This window comes from Halichoeres trimaculatus, unplaced genomic scaffold (genome assembly GCF_033239565.1).
Source record: "Halichoeres trimaculatus isolate MK-OKI-2021-1 unplaced genomic scaffold, fHalTri1.1 fHalTri1_scaffold_23, whole genome shotgun sequence".
NCBI lineage: Eukaryota > Metazoa > Chordata > Actinopteri > Labriformes > Labridae > Halichoeres > Halichoeres trimaculatus.
In genome coordinates, this window is record NW_027437201.1 from 5902198 (window position 1) to 5921889 (window position 19692).

General features: G+C 38.8%; 1 protein-coding gene across 1 annotated transcript in view; it reads right to left on the bottom strand.

Moving 5' to 3' along the window:
• Window positions 1-19692, bottom strand: part of antxr1c (ANTXR cell adhesion molecule 1c) — a 51888-nt gene that overhangs the window by 29697 nt on the left and 2499 nt on the right. The window contains exons 2-8 of the mRNA XM_074663937.1: window positions 6134-6205; window positions 3117-3188; window positions 2957-3038; window positions 2837-2867; window positions 2671-2744; window positions 2460-2528; window positions 1011-1091 (exon numbers count right to left, since the gene is read on the bottom strand). Coding sequence (XP_074520038.1) covers window positions 1011-1091; window positions 2460-2528; window positions 2671-2744; window positions 2837-2867; window positions 2957-3038; window positions 3117-3188; window positions 6134-6205 — 481 coding nt within the window. The remainder of the gene's footprint in view (window positions 1-1010; window positions 1092-2459; window positions 2529-2670; window positions 2745-2836; window positions 2868-2956; window positions 3039-3116; window positions 3189-6133; window positions 6206-19692) is intronic.

Consider the following 19692-nt stretch of genomic DNA (forward strand, 5'->3'; position numbering starts at 1 on the left):
GTTCAGTTAAATTTAGATCTAAATTATTTTCTTTCTAAATGCTTTGTTTTAGTCTAGTTTGGTTTTCATCAGTTTCATTTTTTAAAGCTGTAGTCTGTTGATCCTGTATTTGTAATACTTGTAATATGTAATATTTGTAATAAGCAAAAATACATGTTGCTGAAGTGTGGGCTCACATAATTCTTAGTACCCTGCTCGGGGCACCCCAGTCTAAAAAGTCTGGGCACGCCCCTGCTTGCCATTGGGTACCTTGTTGCAGCCCATGTCATGTTGCTTTGCTCCTAAACGGATGGATTTATGCTAAACAGAGGGTTCAGCTCTTCGAATAGAGGGAGTTACGGTGAAAGACAGGACTCACCTTTCCCCAGGTAAAAGTCACTTCTTAAGTTTTTAAGTCCGCAGAGCGCTGATCTCTCTCTGATTGGTTCCGAAATGTTTCAAATCTTAAGCAAACTGCCAGCACAGAGTGAATAATGAACCGTAATAAAACAGTCTCAAAACAGTGACTGTGTTTCCAGCTAGAAAACAGCATCTCTCCTCTCCCCCTTCTGTTTACCTTTGTGTGCTGGCTGCTATTACACCTGAGTTGTTCACATGCCGAAAACGTGATGAACACGTGACTCCCATTACTCCCCAAGACGCAAAAAAAAAGCAGATAGATTTTTTCACAAGAAAAATGAAATGCTTGTTCGAGCTGTACCTTTCAACTAAAAACTATTTCTTGGCTACAAATCAGAGCAACCTTTGAATTCTTGTTTTGTGAGAACCTTTGCAGTGAGGGAGTCCAGAGCCACACGCACGGCTGCTCCCAGCGTGTTCAACAGTTACAGTAACTGTGTGTTTTGCTCTCTTGACTCATGCTGACATCCAAGTCAGTATGAAAAGGTTACTGTGCTAATGCAGAAAAGATCAAATGTAAATAAAGGTATGTAGAAGTCTACACTGCATGTTGGTGACTGTACGCTTCAGGAAATCTACCCTGCACCCTGCACAAGGAAAAGTTTATTTACCGAATCAATGACTCCGCGGAGAGCGTGGAAGCCGCCCAGCACAGGAAACACGTGCTCGATGGTGTCTGCAATGGTGGCCAGCTACACCAGGAGAGGTAGAGAAGGGGTCGTGTCATTTCTTAAACAGCAAAGAATTCAATACTCAAGAACTAAACGTGAAATAACTCAAAAAAAAAAAAAAACTACAGCAACGCTCCGTCACTTTGCATTTCTGGACAAGCCAAGTCTAGCCAGTGCAAAACAACTTTTGGAACTACAGACAGACAGATATGCGTAAAAAGAGCCTGAAGTCTGTGAAGAAAGGAGCAAAGGAACTAACCAAAAAAACATTTAAGTTTTAATCATACATTGTATCATCTACAATCAGGTAACAGGGCCATTTACAATCAGTCAAATGGAGCCTCGCTCAGGGGTCTGCAACCTTTGCTTTCATAGGAGCCATTTTTCTTCAGCTCACCTGGATTAAAGTCATTCAGGAGCCACAAAATCTACTTTATCTTTACAATAAATACTATAGAATTCATAAATAAGTAAGATAAAAAAATAGATGAATATTTTTTTTAAATAAAGATGAAAAAAAGCCAAAATATATGAGAGTAAAGAAATCTTTCAAAAATTTGTAATTTCAAAAAAATGTCCAAAAAAAAATCAAAATATTCCAAGAATTTTTAAGGGTTTGCAAAAAGGTTTTTTTTTTCAAGTTTCAATCTATGCAAAAAAAAGTAAATCTAAAAAAATCGCTTAACTAAAAAAAAAACACTATTTTAATATTTTTTTTTTCCAAAATAATGGAATGTAAATGATAAGCAAAAAAAAAAAAAAATTTGTTTGAGTTTCAAAATTTTTAAAATCTTGAAAAAATAGATTTTTTTTCTAAATTTGAAAGAATGTCAAAAAAATTGAAATTCAAAACATACATATTTTTTAAATTGAAAGCTTTGTTGCAAGAGGTGATCTATGATTAGTTCAACAAAATGTTTAGTGTTACTGTCTTCAATCATCAATACCCTCTGTAACAAAAATAAAAATTCTTTATTTTTTCAATATTTTTAAAGCTACAAGGAGCCGCTGCAAAGGAGTCAAAGAGCTACATGAGGCTCCAGAGCTGCAGGTTGAAGACCCCTGGCCAAGTTGAACTTGAGAAAAACAATGTCTGGTCATTGGTGGTCCTCCAGCCCATTTCTATGTCAGCTCTTAAACATTTTTCATATTCATCACATGACCTTGAATCTAACTCCACATCATCATGATGAGGTGAAGTAATAAGTGTGATTCAGGGCTTTTCCCAAGCTGAGCCATGTGTGTGTGTTGGCCTGTGAGGCAGCTGGGGTAAAAATCACCTGTATTAGTTTTCAGGAAGTTTTAAAACATGGGTAAGACAAATTACACAAGAGTAACAGAGGAGGTAGAGGTAGGAGAAAGTTGGATGAGAACTGTTAAGATTGTTACCTGCGTCTCATTGAAATCTTTCACACCGACACAGTACACGATAGCGCCAAGAGACCTGGCTCTCTCTGCCTGTTGAGAGGAAAAAAAAATGGCTGAGCTTATTTCCTGAAGAGGTGAATTCAAGCAATCAAAGTATTTCTGCCTCTAAATGAGCCATGCTAACACTAAAAATGCAGCAGTTTCAGGAATTCAATCTCAGCCCAAGGCTCACCTCTTGCTGTGCGGTGATGAGCTGGTGTTCCTGTAGCTCTCCATCTGTCAGTGCAATAATCACGCTGGCTGGGCCTGGAGGGAGACACGCAGACATAATTTAACCTTGACATCGTTTAACCCTGACACGTGGAGATTTTTACTCAAATACCTTTTTTTATACTTACCAAAATTCTCTTGGTTAATCTGCTCATTTGCCTTGAAAAAATATATTTCCAGAAACATGATTGTTAGAGATTCAGTCCTTACTTGTGGTATAGAATTGAACAAACAGATCATATGCTCACTCTTTGCAATCCAAGGTGCATGAACGTGTCTCCACCAGGAATCTCTCTTTTCAAGGCGTTAAGTCCTTTTCTAATGTTCACCCTGTAGAAAAGGAAGACAGCTGTGGGTTTAGCAGCTGCTAATGAAAACACTAATCTACAGTATTATAGCAGTTTGTACCTGTTTTCTGTCAGTTTCATGATGGTGGATGCTCTGGAGGAGAATGTAATGAAGGACATCCTCAGCATTGGACTGGAAGAGAAAACAACATCAGCGCTGTCATTATGCAGATCACATGTTTGCACTGTTTGTTTCCAACTGTGTGTGTCAATGTGTTATCCATAACTGGTCCAGATAACATCCTGCCAAATACTGATTCAAAACATGTCAGAACAAATATTTTCATATTGTGTGACATCAATCACAAATATCAGGTTGAAGTTATTCTGAGACATGTTGTTTTCCTCAGAAACATGAAATAGATGACAGTCTCCATCAAAGTCTTCAAACATTGCTTAAACCATGAACTACTTGTGGATGAGCTATTGCACATTCTTTCAGTTGACTGGAAGAATGTTTCCATTTTGGATTCAGATCAACACTTCACCCAACAATAAGACAGCAGAGGACGCCGTGAAGGAGTTTGTCCTGTTGTGTGGAATTCTGTTTGCGTGACAATGACCTAAATGTTGACACTCAACCTGCGTCAACAATCCATTGATGTGGAAAACTTGTTATCTCTGTTTAGACATGACCAATTATATTTAGGAAGAAGTTAAACACACACAGCTGCCTGAAAATAATGTGTTGAGGAGTTTTTCAGAGAAGCAACTTCAGGTTTTCACGGCTCAAGACTTTCTCATGTTTGTTTAAAACAGCAAGTATGAGGAGTATGTGTTGTTTCTGTGTTATGGTGAAACCACAATGCTCCAGGTGTTGTTGTGGCTCTCAAACAGGACGGACAAAACAAAACCACCCAAGTGCAGAAGGGCAGTTTTTCAGTTTCCCTACACCAACCACCACTCCTAATCCTTTAAAGCTGAACCGCACAGCCCCTAAAGTGAAGACACTGTTGTAAAGTGATACTTCAAAACAAATTTTGATGGTTTGCCAAAAGTGTATACACATCAAATCAGTTACTGAAACTGAAGAATGTGATTGTTTTATGAAAAATGGATGATGATTTCATTTCACTGATTCTATTTGATACCAGCAACATGTTTGTAAAAGTTAGGACAGAGAAAACAAAACACTGAGAGAGCTGTGTAATGCTAAAAAAACAGCTGGAAGAACATCTGCCATCTAATGAGGTTAATTTTCAACACATTGTGACATGACTGGGTATAAAAGAGCATTCCAGGAAGACTGAGTCCCTCCAAAGTAAAGTTAGGTGGAAGATCATCACTGTGGGAGAGACTGCAAAAGCAAATAGTTCAACAGCTTCAGACTACATGATGTTCCTCAGTGACAGATTGCTTAGAATTTGGAAATTTTTACCATCTTCAGTACAGAACAGCATCTCAACATTTAGAAAATTTGGAGAAACCTGCACAAGAGAAAAGGTCAAAATCAAATACCAGAGGGTTGTGATCTTTGGGGTCTAGACTCTGTAGTGGAAATCACTGACTGAGCTTTAAAATCGCTTCCAAAAGCAATCAGTTATCCTGATGTTCACAAAGTGTACTATTCAATATGGGTGCACCAATCTTTAAAAAGCCTGACCTGCTGATACCGATTCCGGCCAATACCGATTTTTATTTTTTATAACTGACAGCATATACCTTCAGTGTTCCAATCTTATTTTATTGAAAATCATTGAACAATACCTGTGACACAATACAATTTCTATGTTTTAACTAAAACAACCAATAAAGTGTCCTGAGTTTTAGCAACAATGGCTAGCTGTCAGACCTTCCCGGAAGAATATAAGATTAGTTTTATATGTAAGGATGGGCCAATCACTGATCTCCCAAAACAAAGGAAATCGGCATTGATTGATTGGCCAACTGGTGCATGTCTACTATTCAAAGAATAAAACACATTTGTTTAGGTTCCATTTGTTAGGGACAGGTAAAGTTTACATGGCAGGCTTAAAAAAACCGCCATTCGATGCAAGCATCATATGATCTGTAGTGGATGCTAATTTGCTACAACCATTGCAAGGGTTATTGAGACAGGATAAGATTAAAACAGGGGTTCCCAAACTAGAGGTAATAAGAATAAAAATCTGATAACACTTTCATATTTTAATCACTATTCTAAACATAAATTTAAAATATAAGTATGTTTTTTTATTTATTTTTTTGTTTGTTTTAGCTGTTTTTTTAATTGTGTCTTTTTTTTACTCATATTATCATATACAGGTGATCAATGAATATCATACATGAACATATATGGCATACACCTTCAATAAGCATTTTTCTTATCAATGTCCATTCATAACTCGTTGCTGCCCCTTCTACATGAATAGTCTCTTGATGGATTTTAGACTAACAGAACTGGTCACTGTTGGTGAATTTCAGACTTTGTTAAGGGATCGGGAAAGAGCTAGCCTTGGACAATGCGACTGTTTTAATTCTTGACTGCTTCTTAGTTTGTTTTGAATTGGTGTTTCCAGAACGACTTGGCTTTGATGTGCTGATGTCTGAATGTATTTGTTATTTTTATTGTGTAACTGTCTGCTGCTGCCATGCTAGGTCCCTCTTCAAAATGAGATTTCAAATCTCAATGAGGCTTTTATCTGGTTAAATAAAGGCTTATAATAATAATCATTATTATTTTATTCCTATGACTCTCTTGTCCTGCACAAAAGTAACAACTCTTATATTATGTATTACACTTCAACCTCTATGAACAGAAATAACTTTAGTTCACACAAAGCAAGGCATTTCTCTTGGACCTGTAGTTACTGTCTGTAACCACACTGTGTCCAGACGTCAGCTTCATCACTGCAGGGACAGAGGGAAACACAGGCCTGGTTGCTGAATGAGTTAGCATATGGCCAGTTGTATCTGTAGAGACATATTTCTATTTTACCAGGGTGACTGCTGCATAAAGTATGTGTTTCTCTTCAGTGATCTACAACCCCAGGCTCCAGGAAGTTGAGGGCAGAAGCAACAGGACTTTACAGTGTTGAAACAGTTTCAAATGTTACAGTATCCACTTCACCAATGCACTTTCTCAACTAACTCACTTACCTTTTAAATTTCTCTGCTAAATTCTCCACAAAGTAGTAGATTTCTTCCCAGTGATTCTTGACACTGCCAGACCTGAAGAGAAGAAAAGGGAATGATCAAAAACAGCTCTTGCAGTTTGTGTACTGGGTCAGTATGTTAAATGACACTGCCAGCATATAATAATTAGCATTGGTGAAATGATAATACAGTGAATATCTTTAAGGTGTATTATCTGATAGATACACATTGTTCATTGAACTAAAACTCAATTCCATGACTGAAGCGTTGCTCAGGCACACACTAACTTACATATGGTGGATCAGTCACATTTAAAATACAGCTTTGTTTGCCAAAAACAACAGGGGGTAAAATCATCAGCTCCACAACCTGAAGAACAAGCTGTTCTTGGCAAAACACAACTGTTAATCCTGTTACAGCAACTTTACAATCTGCCGCAGCCATTTGTGACAAAAGTTATATACCCTCAAGTTCTATAACCCGCCTCCTGCACAGTCTTAATTGCTATTAGCTGCAAAGCCTCAACATTAAAGGAAGTTAAATGTAAATTTCACATTTGAAAATAGCCAGTCTTTTCTTCTCCATCTTTTGTTACATATTAACCCTTCAGGGAGATGTTTTTAACAATAACCTCCACCAGGTTACTAGAAGCCAGTGTATCTAGCCCCCTTGGACTGGATTTCAGAGGCAGAGGGAGTGATCCAGTGTGATATTTGGCATCCTCCTATACCCTGAATGAGACCCTGGAGGCTGAACACAGAGGTTCTGATCTCTCAAGGGAACATCCATAAAATTGGACCAACTCCCACTGAGCCACCTTCATTTCCCCAGGGCAGACTGTGAGCATCTGTGTGTTTGTGGTAATTTTATTATGTGTGTGCTTAAGGCGAGAGGGTTTCCGGCATAGTGTGACCAGTCAGCAGGTCAACAATTAGCTAATGAGCAGGCCAAAGAGATGACACATGGGAAATGAGCTAACTGGCTGTGGTTACATCCCAGGCCTCTCAAGAGGCTGAGGCTTACTTTGAACAAAAAAGTGTGAGGCTAACAGAATGTTGTTTTAGGTGTTGACTGATGTAACAGCGTTAGCAACACAAGAACCGGCCGGCTTGGCGTGTTGTTGTTTCATAATGAGGCAGAAAGTCAACCCCCATATTTATCCACAAAGTTTACATTGGTTACAGTTTCTGGAACAGCAGAGCGCTTTTAAATTGAGTACATACTGCACTTTTATAAAACTAACAAGCACTGCATGGAAGACAGAGAGAGTGTGCAGAGCTTTAAGGCCAATTTAAAGTGGACAAACTGGCAAGTTACAGCTTTCAGGCCGTAACATGATGCTAATTAGTCAAAAAGACAGCTGTAAATTCACATTGAAAGTCATTTTGCTCGATATTTTAGAGCCTTGGCAGATAAGTTAGCATGACTACATTGAGTTGATGCACCACTGAGTAAATTTTCGGGCAAAGACATTGTGCTTAATGTACTAAATATCTATCATGATCAAAACGCGACAGATCCAAATACTGAACCCTGTGAAACTCCATTACTAATCTTAATCATGCTTGTGATTTCACAGCATTTGATTCTCTACAATTGTTTAACTCAGGAGTTATGTGTGGTGGCCGTTTGTGTATGTGCCACTTGGCTTTCATTGTGATATATCAACGGATCAGACGGTTTATTTTATTCTGCTGTTGTGTGTAGTGTTTCCGTTGTGTGTGTCACCAATCAAAAATCTACAGAACAGGAGCCGTTTTTTTTTTTTTTTTTTTTAAATTACAAATGGATTACTGAACAACCAGCAGTGTGTCTAGCATAGATATATGTATAAGAACGCTAGATGTCTTAAGGCGGGGTCAGCAGCATCGTCACCGGCGGCCATCTTGGGACAGTGGACTGCTCTAGTGCGCTGTACTGCAGTCAGAGGTAAGGTGGGGGATTTACTCACTTGAACACTGTAACTTGCTGAATTCTTGACAGATTTAAAAATGGATTGGTTGATTACAAACTTTATTAGCATGGCTACCCATGGACTAGGGATAAGTACCGAAGTAGTTACTCTTATAGGCACCTACTGATTTCTGTCAAAAGTACCGAGTACCGGTTCACATAAAATCAAAAGGTATCATGTTAAGGAACCTAAATGCATCCTTGTGGCTGTGAGGGAGTTGAAGAGTCAGTGGTTTTCCATGGTGGACATGAACACAGCATTGCAAGGTTACACATTGAAGAATAAGTATGTTAAACTGATTTTTTTTTTATCTTTTATTGTAAAAAAAAGATATTTTTTAGCACATAAACACAAAAAACTCCTGAAAATTGGTACCGTTGAGTGCCGGTATTGATTGCCAGGTACCGGGCATCGGTACCGTATCCTTTCAAATGTGAAAGGTACCATCCCTACCATGGACTCAATAAAATGTATATTGAATTCAATGGTTTTAGTTATGTTTAAGTATGCAGTAAAATTAACTACATCTTTGATGTTTATAACAAACCAAGTCATTTGAAAATCTGTTGAAAATTGAGCAATTGACAGTTATTCCAAAGTCCATACTCCACTGACTTTAATGTTATGAGTGATTAAGCAGCCCTGTCCCTAGATGGCTGCCATTGTGACAAAGTTGCTTCCCATTGACTCACAGCCTCAGGAGCCATCTAGTGTTTGTATATATCTATAGTGTCTAGCAACATGTTCAGGGACAAATAGGCAAGCCTGGTCCCAAAAGAGTTGGACATCACAGATTGGTTATTTTGTTGCCTTTCCCAACTTCCATAACTGGAAACACTAACTATTGTGTCTTGTATTGTACCACTTGGTGGAAACAGTGAGATCGATCTATCCTTCTCTTCATGGCTCTCTCTTGGTCAAACTTTATTGACGGAGCCAGCAAATACAGATGGCCAGTGAATTTGGTGAGGCTTGAAGCTTTAGACGTGTGAGGGAAGTTTTTCCTTAGAACTGTCATGCTTGTACACTGTGGATTACAATGGGTTTCTGTAAATGTTATCACCGAGAGCATTGTCAAGATTTGGAAGATTTTATTGAGTGACATTATTTTGACTGTGATATGGTGTTATAGAAAGATATATTCATTTAAATGTACTCATCCATAGCTCTGGGATCCTGTGTATGAATGGGATTTGGTACAATCTGGAACGGGTGTCAATGGATACAAAACAAATAGGTGCAGGATAAGACCAAATTCGTTTTAATTTCCGTTAAGAGGTTAAAATTCTTCCAAACACTTCTACGTGTCAATGCAAGACAATCCATGCAATGGATTGTATTTTAACTAATAATTTAATTAATGTAACCTTTACATCACTGCATGACTCATCAGTTGAAAACAAACAGTATGGGAGTCGGTGGAAGTCAGTGAGAAGCTGGGAACCAGACTAAACACTGGCTCTGTTTTTCTAGCTTACCTTATATTTGTAATAGCTCCTTGAAAACACTCACATATCTGCTGGAGTTCCATCTAGACATAATAAACAGATTGAACCGCTTCATGCTGATGAGACTTCTCTCCTTCCGTGACCTGATAGTGTAATGTTTGCTCAGTAAATTAGATTAGATGTAGCAGAGTGAATTTCCTCATGTTTCAATAAGGATGTTTTGCCTGCGAACCTCATAATTTTCTTCAAACCCAGCACTTGAAATAGAAATGAATTGTGACTAATGTTATTTGTCTGCAGCTGACTCAAGGTTATACCCTTCTGTTTTGTCTTTGCCTGGCAGCAGTGGGAAAACCATTGTGCCAAACTGAGGAGAAAACATCGCCAAAGAATAGCAGGGGAATTCCCCATCGTGCATCTAAAAACTCTGTCCTGCCAAACAAGAGTCTAAATGCTGTTTGGTTAACTGGAAAATGTAAGTGTCATACAGTCAACTTCTCTTCCAAACAGAGATTTTCCACTTGATAAAACTTTTGTTATTGCACAACAGCAAAATAAGGATGTCAACCAGGAGTTATGTTTGCAGATGTAGAGCTTTTTTGGCGTTTAACCCTCAGAATAAATGAAAAACTACATTTGGATGCATTTTAAAAGGAATCAGAACAAAGAACAGTAGCGTCCCTGATGAAAAGGAAAGGCAGCACATGCTCAGATTTAATCAAACACAAATCTTAGGACAATAAACAGATTGATTGTTCAAAAGGAAGGCAACATTTCCAGTGGAGTTTTGAAGCATTAGCAGAGCAATGCACTGCTGGCTAAGTGTTAGCGCCCATCGCCACCCATCCTGGAAGAATCCAGCTCTAAATACAAAAGCAACACAGAACAATCATTATGTAAGATCCAAATGCAGAGAAACTAAACACCATAACTCAGTGATTTCTCTGTTAAATCCAGTGATAACTTGTTTCTCATCATCAGGCCTTAAATTCATGTGAGGCTGATTGCAACAAAAGGACAGGACCTTTCAAGGGATACAAAACTTTCCTGAAATATAAAAAAGCTTGGCTTGGAGTAGCAGCGATGTTTAGCTTGGATGTTCAATAAAATGTGCAGCGCAAACAGAAATAGTCACATACACAGACAGACTCTGACCCAAAGGAACAGCAGGAGACAATTTCTTTTTGTAAATTGTTCCATTACAGCAACAGAGTAGGGGGAAAAATTAATAAAAAAAGTCTGTTTCAACTTTCCATCAGCCCTTGTAGAGGTGTTGGGATCATTCTTGACTATTTATTTAACATGAGGGTGAATCTGAGGACTCCCACTCTTGGTTTTAAGCTGCTTATCTATACTCCTGAACCACGATGGTTCATGTTTTCTTTGGAGCTGTCCCGTTGTCTGAGGTAGCAGCAGTCGTGGGATCGAGGCCTAGCTTGCAGTTTCTCTCACCTGTCTAAACAGTGCTGGGAAAGGAAGTGGTCGATTTCTTTCTGTGATTCTAGGTGAAACTATTACATGCGGTGCTTTGACCTCCCTTGAAACGTTTGATCTAATTTTAATGATCTAAGTTAATCTCTGAAGTTGAGTGGTTTGAGGTTTGGACTCAGAGAACGCAGGTTTGTGAGAGGTGAGAGGCGTCAAATTTGCAGACAAAGTCATCAAACCCAACAGAGGTTAGCAGAGTTATGTCATAGAAATCACCAACGGCTGATGATTTGCTGATGGAGGGAGCAGGGAAAGGTAAAACTGACCAATAAGATTTTATTAGATGTGTTAGCTCTGGTGCAAACTTGTCTGCCTGGGGTAACATGCCAGTGGTTCGATGATAACTTAAAGTATAAGGCCAAGCTTTATCAGACAATGTTTTGCTTATTTGACATGAAAGACAGGAAATAGATAAAGATTATGCTGATTGTTCAAACAGCCATTGATACATCAAACAGTTTCTTTAGCTTCCAGCTAGTGAAGCTAAAGTAAAGATAGTGTAGATTCCTGTTGCTGCTACATGGCTGTATTAACATCAACACAAATTATCAACTGTTTCCATTCAGATCTTGGGTCCGCCAGGAAGTAATTCGCATCATAACTGCTCGGTGATGCTGAACAGAGGAAACACACAAGACAGAAAGTACCCCTCAGGATCCAAGAAAAGCAAAAGAATATAAACATCTTCAATCACTTTTCAGTAATGACTTTATCTGCTGACTAGGTCACTTTGCAACAACTGGGTTCGTAAAAAATGAGACAGACAGTGTGTGTCAGTTTGACAGTGTTTGTGTTGGAGAGTGAGTGGTGGCTGTGTGCCCAGAACCATATGATTGTTTCATTAAGCATGTTGACCAAGTGGCTGTTTCTGCATCGATGACATGGACTGTCTAATATATGGATGTAGTGCCCGTGATGTCACCCATTTGATACAGAGTGTTGACGTCTCTCTTGTCTTGTCTATATTGAAAATGCTGAACTCAACCAAACTTCGTACTGGTTAAGTTGATGTAAAGAGACAGGCTTTAGACTCTGCAGACAAGGTGCCCACCCAGTCAAGTTAGAAATGGCCTCACATGGGCAAAACTTGTGTTTAATCACTTCAAATTCATCCCTCTGCTTTGTGTGCTGCTATTTAGACCCAAGTTGTTTTACAAACAAGGCTGTAAACATGATTATTTTGGGAATAAAACCTCATTTTTGTCTTGGTGTGTATGTAGTTTCTGGTGTTTCTGCATCCAGCCTCTTGTGGAATCTCTAAGAACTTCAGTTTTTAACACTTCTGCTCCATTCATTCAGACCCTCTGACTACAGGTGCACTGATCACAATTTTCTGGCCGATCACCAATCACCGAACTCTGAAAAGCCTGATACCGATTTTTATTTTTTATTTTGTATAACTGACAGCATATACCTTCAATGTTCCAATCTTATTTTATTGAAAATCATTGAATAATACCAGTGAAACCATAAAATCTTTATGTTTCAACGTAAACAACCAACAAAGTGTCCTAAGTTTTAGGTCTCAGAGCAAAAAGCAACAATGGCTGGCTGTCAGACCTTCCTGGGGGTATATAAGATCAGTTTCATGTGTAAGGATGGGCTGATCACTGATCCTCCAAAATTAAGGAAATCTGCATTGATCGATCGCCCAAATGATCGATCGATGCATGTATACCTCTGTCTGATTGATGGTCTTCCATTTAGCTAAAAACTACATACATAAGATTTAACCTAATTTTAACATTAGATAACATGATCATACAATGAAGTATAACTGTTACAGACAACAGCTATCATAGTTTAAAGGACACTACCAACTGAGGGAATTATAATCTATTTTATCATGTTTCACAATGCTGTTGTGTATTATAGGTATCATTAAAATATTTGACCGTAGGATTACAACTGGCTACTGTTTTGATGGTGAATTTATCAGAAATTGGAGAGTGGTTCTTTAACGTTGCTGTTTTAAACTCAAAACAAACCACTCTTAATTCAAGCCATATTTTAGTCTTGGCTTTAAGAATAACCATTGTTAATGTCAGACGGGTGATTTTGTTTTGGAATGTAGTGAGGTTACTATAGTGACATGCTAAGAATTTGCTTCACCATTTGGTGGCGGGGGAGAAGAGAAAAAGAAATGAGGAGAGAAGAAGATAAAGTGCTCGTGGGGAAAGGTTTGAGGTAGAGTGGCTGGAAGTATTAGAGAAAAATCACACTGACTAAAGAAACAATTGGCCAATAACAGGGATGTTTTATTCATTTGTCATTCTAATGCTTCAATTTTCAATCTTTATTGAACAATCAATAATAAAAGATTAATTTTAAACCATAGTTGGTAGTATGTGATCTGTTATCAGGCAGAGAAGACAAAGAAGTTCAGCCACAGCAAGAATACAAATGCCTGAACATATGGATTTTTTCATTATAGTAGATTAAAAGAGCATTACTGCAAAACATGCAGCTTATATGCTGAGAGGAGACAAGAGGAGAGACAGATGTGATACCATCATTATCTAAGTACTGCGTAGCATTAAATGAGATCATATTGAGAGTTACCACCCATACAGGCCATAAAAGTTTGGTTTCCTGATTAATGAGCTGAGCTGTGACTGTGGTCAAGTCAGTCATCCCTTGTTTGGGAAGCTGGGGGTTAACTTGTTAAAAAAGCACAAGTGGCAGATGGCGTCTTATATCATGGCTTTGTTTGGAACATTTTAGAAAAGAGATAAATTGTATGAAAGCCGGTGTTTGGTTAACTTAACGGGAATGATGCTGAGCTAGGACAGGTGTGTGAATATTAGGAGGACTCTGCTTATTCTGCTGGTGTCAGTCACTTGAAGCAAACCCTCTAACCCTGCTTGCCTACAGACTGTCATCTCTGCGTTAGTTTAATGAATTTTGTTCAGTTGTGACTCTTTTTTTCTGAGTGTTTTCTTACCTTGATCTGTTGGGGGCAAAACTATGGGTAGACCTTGGTGTTTGGGGCCCACCACTGCAACTTGCCTGAGCCAGTTAGGAGGTCTTTGCATGATGACCTCATCACTTCAGCAAGCCTCATGGAGGTCTCACGCTATTTTAAGAACTGACTGTTTTAAGCAGGAGTTTTTACAACAAATGAGTTAGTAGCAGTTTGAAAGTATGCATGTTTACTATGGACACTCAGCATTGTCCCAAAACAGCACGTCACCCCGCTGTTAATCTCTCTTCAGTGGCTTCCAGTACCAGCTCGAATCAAATTCAAAGCTCTTCTTCTGGCTTACAAACATTGACAAGAACGGCTCCTGCCTACCTGGTGTCCCTCATCCAGGTCTACACTCCTTCTGGCCCAGTACACTCTTCTTGTGAAAGACACCTGCTGCTCCCAGCCCAGGGTGGCTCCAAATCTCTACCCAGACTCTTCTCTGTTGTTCCCAAATGGTGGAATGAATTACCTAACTCGATACGATCCACAGAGTCCCTTTCTACTTTAAGAGATGTCTGAAGACTCATCTGTTCAGGGAACACTTAAGGCCTTAATCTGACCCTTCTCCTCTTTGTCCTCAGAAGTAGAATGAGTCAGTAGGTCTAAGACTCAGCTCTTGTTGATTTTGTTAGCACTATTAATGAATGTTGTTCAAGGTTTCAGCAATTAAATGTGGTTTGTTGGCTTGATTATTCTACATTATTATTAAAAAAAATTCCTGTACTTAATGGCAGCATGTTCCATATAAAGTGCTTTCAAGTAAGACTGAAGCTTAAGTAAAAAAAATAAAAAGAACTTCAAAAAAGGGCCCTGCAATCCAGAAACATTACCAAAGGATATTACAGCTGAAGCATATCTGTTTGATATTAATCCATTTCCAAATAATCTCTGAAAAAAACTGTTTGTGTTTCGGTTATTTCTCACACAATAGCACTCTAAACTACCCAACATGCACTTCTGTCCTCAAGGGCAATGGCATGACGGCATGTGGGAAACAGCTCCATCAGTGTGAAGGGCTTAGCGGCTCTCAGCTTCGTTCTCACGGTTCAAAGTATCAAAGAAGGAAAACTTGAGGAAAAATCCCAACTCTGCTCAGGAGGCTGTCTGCATTTCCAGCTGGAGCTACCCACACCACCCCAGTCTGCAGCCAATGATGGTGCTCCAATTTAACTGACTGGGCACAAGGATCTGTTTGTTTAAAACCACTAACCTACTTTTACAGCCTCTGCAGAAGTCAAAAACTTTACTGGGTGATTGCTGAGCTAATGCTGCACGTCTATTCCACACTGGGAGGACTTTTTTAAGAAAAGTTTCCTTTTTCAGATTTTCTTTATATACTGTGTCCCTTTATTTTTGTAAGCACTTAGCATTGTCTCGTGTAGAATACTAACAGAAGGTTCGAATTAAGGCTGGAGCTGTATTCATCCACTCTAAAACCTCTTGTCTAGTTTTGGTCCCTGAGGGATTCAAGACAGCGTGATAACACTTAACAAGACGTTCCTTCCTGCTGAAAACGGCAAAGCAGCACGCTCCAAAAGACAAAATGACAAGACACAGAGCAAGTGTCATTCCACAGCTACAACGTATTCTCAAGCCAGCAGAGCTCAAATATTTATGGACTGCAGCTGCAGTTCAGATTTTCCACTGACTTGCCAGGATTCAGGCAGCATCACCCAACGCTCAACCGATGTGCCAACCTGTGACATCACCATCAACAACAACAAAGCACTGCAGCCGTGATTAGTGTAGTCTTCACTGTAAAGACTGAAATATGTGTATTTTGGTTGAGGTTTTTCTAATAAAGATCATTATGAAAATAATGTGACACTGATCTGTGGTGAGAATCTCCAGGTCTTGGAATTAAGACAAAGAAGACAATAAGGTGAAGCCACTGAATAGAGGAGTCTGTTGGAAACAAGACAAAGGCATGAAAGGAAACATCCAGTGGAAAATCTTTCAAGACTTCAGCACCAAGAGGACTGTCTTAAAGGCAACATGCTGTCTTCTAATTTGTTCCCAGTCAGCATGAAAATAATTATCAGCTTGAATCCTTTTTAAAGAGTTAACATTCGTGTTCTTTTCATAGTGTAGGTAAATTCCTTTCTGCTATCTGAACACACCCAAATCCCCTCCTTCAGCGCTGTCTTCCATATAAAACAGTGAGCTGCAGCTGCCGCCTGCTCTGAGTCAGCAAAAAATGCATCCTTGTGTGAACATAAGGAGCAGTATGAGGCTTAGACGTATATGCTTCAATGATAAATTATCCAACATGATGCGTGAGAAACTCATCAACTCCTGGCTGTCAAAATTTGGGTGGGTGATACACTTTAAATTAATGTTTTGAAACTGAATTTATTTGCTTTAAAACTGTAGTTAACTTGCCTGAAAATTCAACTTTGTATTACTTCCTTTCAGTTTGCACAATCCAGATTCAGTTTTACAATTTCATTACATTTCAGAGTGGCATGACCCTTTTGTCATCTACGTCTGTGTGGAAGAGTAATCAAGCAATGATTCACAGAAATCTTCTTTATGTATATGTCTAACATTAGTTTAATCGTATTTTCTTTTGACAGGGTTGTTTTTGTGTTACAAGACTTCAGGACTTAATAACTGGCAGTAGGCATCTGTGCTAAGGTGCTGGTATTTGTCGTTAGCTTTAGATACAATAAGCGAATTGACTGAAATTTAAATTTGTATTTTTAAATTCAAGGAACATAGAGATACATTTCCAAGTATGTTTAATGCAGTTTCAGAGCAACTGAATTTGGTTTAAAAACATTACATTCAATTTCAGATCATGCTAATCAAACTCTATATGGTTAACGTCTTTAGTCCAGACCATATGTCACAACAATATTCACCAACCCTCAAGGATTCATTTGGTAAATGTGACAGCACTGGTGAGGTGTTCAGGGCACGTCCCACCGAGAGGAGACCCAGGGCAGACCCAGGACACGCTGGGGAGACTACATCTCTCGGCTGGCCTGGGATCCCCCCGGGAAGAGCTGGACAAAGTAGCTAGGGAGAGGGAAGTCTGGGCTTCCCTGCTTAGGCTGCTGCCCCTGTGACCTGACCCCGGATAAGCGGAAGAAGATGGATGGATGGATGACAGCACTCTTACTTGTTTCAAGAACATCAATGGGGTAGAAAAAAAAAGTTGAGTAAAGAAGCCTTTACAAGTAGTTGTAGTTAAAAACTTGTTTCCTGTTCTGTATTAATACACATGCTAATAATTAGGCCGCTATAACATTATGATATGCATTAAAAGTGGTCACAGTTGCTTCTGGCCACAAGCTTTAATCCAACTAAAACGATGAAAGGCATTACTGTTTATTTCGACTGAAAACACTGAGAGCTGGTATACAACTGAATAACACATAGTCTGAACTTAAGAGACAGAATAATCCATTCTTCTGTTGCACTTGTATCATGGTCAAATCCATGGACAGGACAACAGCTACCAAAAGGAGAACCAAAACCTTTCAGAATTCCCCAGTGACTTTTTGCAGTGTCAGTTTCAAACTCACTTTCTGATAAGTTTAGTTTGATAAGTTTGATGCTTGAAAGATGATTAATCAAAAGCTCTGATGACATGTGGCCCCTTGTAGCGTCTTCACCAGATTATGCTGGAAGAATGTATTGTTAACTTAAGTCCAATAGCTCCAGCTGGTTCCCTTATGTCACTAAGGAAGTATTTTTGTTTTTTAATAAGGCGAGAAAAAGAGAAGAAAAAGGGTAGAGTTGGGCATTTAAACCAGTAATACTTTTTGATAGTCATTATTCGCAGACATGCAAACTGGGGATGAAAATCTTACATGAAACTAGGGTTGAAATATATTCTTCTTTCTGCTTAATATGAATTATGATATAAGTAGTCAGTACAAGACAATTGGAGTGTGCCTCTATGAAAATTAAGTCATACAATCAAAATATTATTATCGGTCTTTAAGTCTTTTTTTTTCTGTAGTAAAGTCACTCTACCTGAGTTTTGCAGTTAATCAACTACCACACACGTTATCAGTCACATAATTACACTCATGACTAAATTACATATTCTCAGTGTCTGTGTGTTAAAGACAAAGTTTGACACATTTATTTAGTTCCAGTTCTGCTGGATTGTGTTGCAGTTTCTCCACTCTGACGTGGTAACAGCTCCACTTTTTTTTAAGGTAATGACATGTAGGTCTGGAGGGCATTGAGGATACTTCGGCTCGCTACAGCCCAAATTTTCCAAACCCTGTCCCAGATGTCCCAGATTCAAACTGGCAAACATTCAGTCATTAGCCCCTTGACACTACAGAGTGGAGCCACCCATTTCCTTTCTGTCCTACATGTTGGAGCCATGACTTCACAACACAAACCTTTTCTTCTCATTACTGCTGAAATCACGACTCCTTTGGCCAAAATGTTTGCCATTCTCCATAAAAAGACCAATCCCGGCCCCATCAAGTCAACAATATGTTTATAGTTCTTTTCCAGCTAAACACTAATTTATGGTTTTACCACGGTGCAGATGTTTTCAGCAAACCTGGAACTGTGATCCAAGAAGATGGGAATATCAGTTTCTTGGTCTTCTACTACTTTGGCCCAGACAAAACCACCTCATAAAACACAGATGAGATTCATACCAGCTGTACTTGCTATTCCTGAGAGATAGGCATTTATGCATTTATACAATTACACAGTCACTGGGTGCTGTGTGATGATTAATCAGATAGCTACCACCTGTTCTGCAGGGTGCCTTGCTCACTGTGCTCACAGTTGTTGTGTACTTATGTTATGCTACTTACTGGAACCTAGCATGAATGCGTTCTTCTTCTGTTTTTAATTAGCAGTTAGCAAACAGCTTTCAGAGTGGCTACAGTAAGCATAAGCCAGTTGCAATGTTAGGCCCAGAAAAATAAAAAGAATGTATTTAAAAGGAAGGAAAGTAGTCACATGAACTATTCAACTCTTTATGAATCAACAAAAATCAAAATGTTGGACAATCATGACTCATCTCTATAACAATGTCAATAAGAAGCAATGTATCCTTGTCATGCTAGGAGTGTGGCTGTCTTCACAACCCACCATCACCTCTCAATGACAAGCCACAACCCAAATGTTTAATGTAGAGGTAGTTGTACTTGCGTTTCACCATGCTTGTTTTCCATGATAAACAATCTTACATTGATGATCTTCTTTACTATGAAACAAATGGTGTCACTTAACATTTCTGGGCATTATCGCTACCTACTGTTCTGGAGTATGAACAGATGGCACTAAGTGAAAAAAATCCCCTTGACAATGAAAGCACAGGAGCTGAAACAGAAGATAACTTTTTTTTGGTCTCAGGCAGAAGCCACTGAAAACAGGTCCAGGACCCACTTTTGGGTTGCAACCCACCAGTTGAGAAACTCTGGTTTATATCATTTGCCTACTAGCCGAGGTATCCCCTTGTCACATAGACACTTTTCTATAATATATTTTAAAAATTTAATCTTATGAACCAGATTTCATTTCTCTACTTGTCAGTTTATCTCCAATAAGAACTTTTCAACAAGCTAATGCATTACTGTTAAAAAATGGAACCTGAGGTTGTCTGTGTATAAAATCTTGTTGATGTTAAAGTTACAGTGGAATTAGGAGGGCAGGTTAAAATCTTTCCAGTTGGTTTCAATATATATTATTTTGGGGGGCTATGGGACATTAGCACGTATGT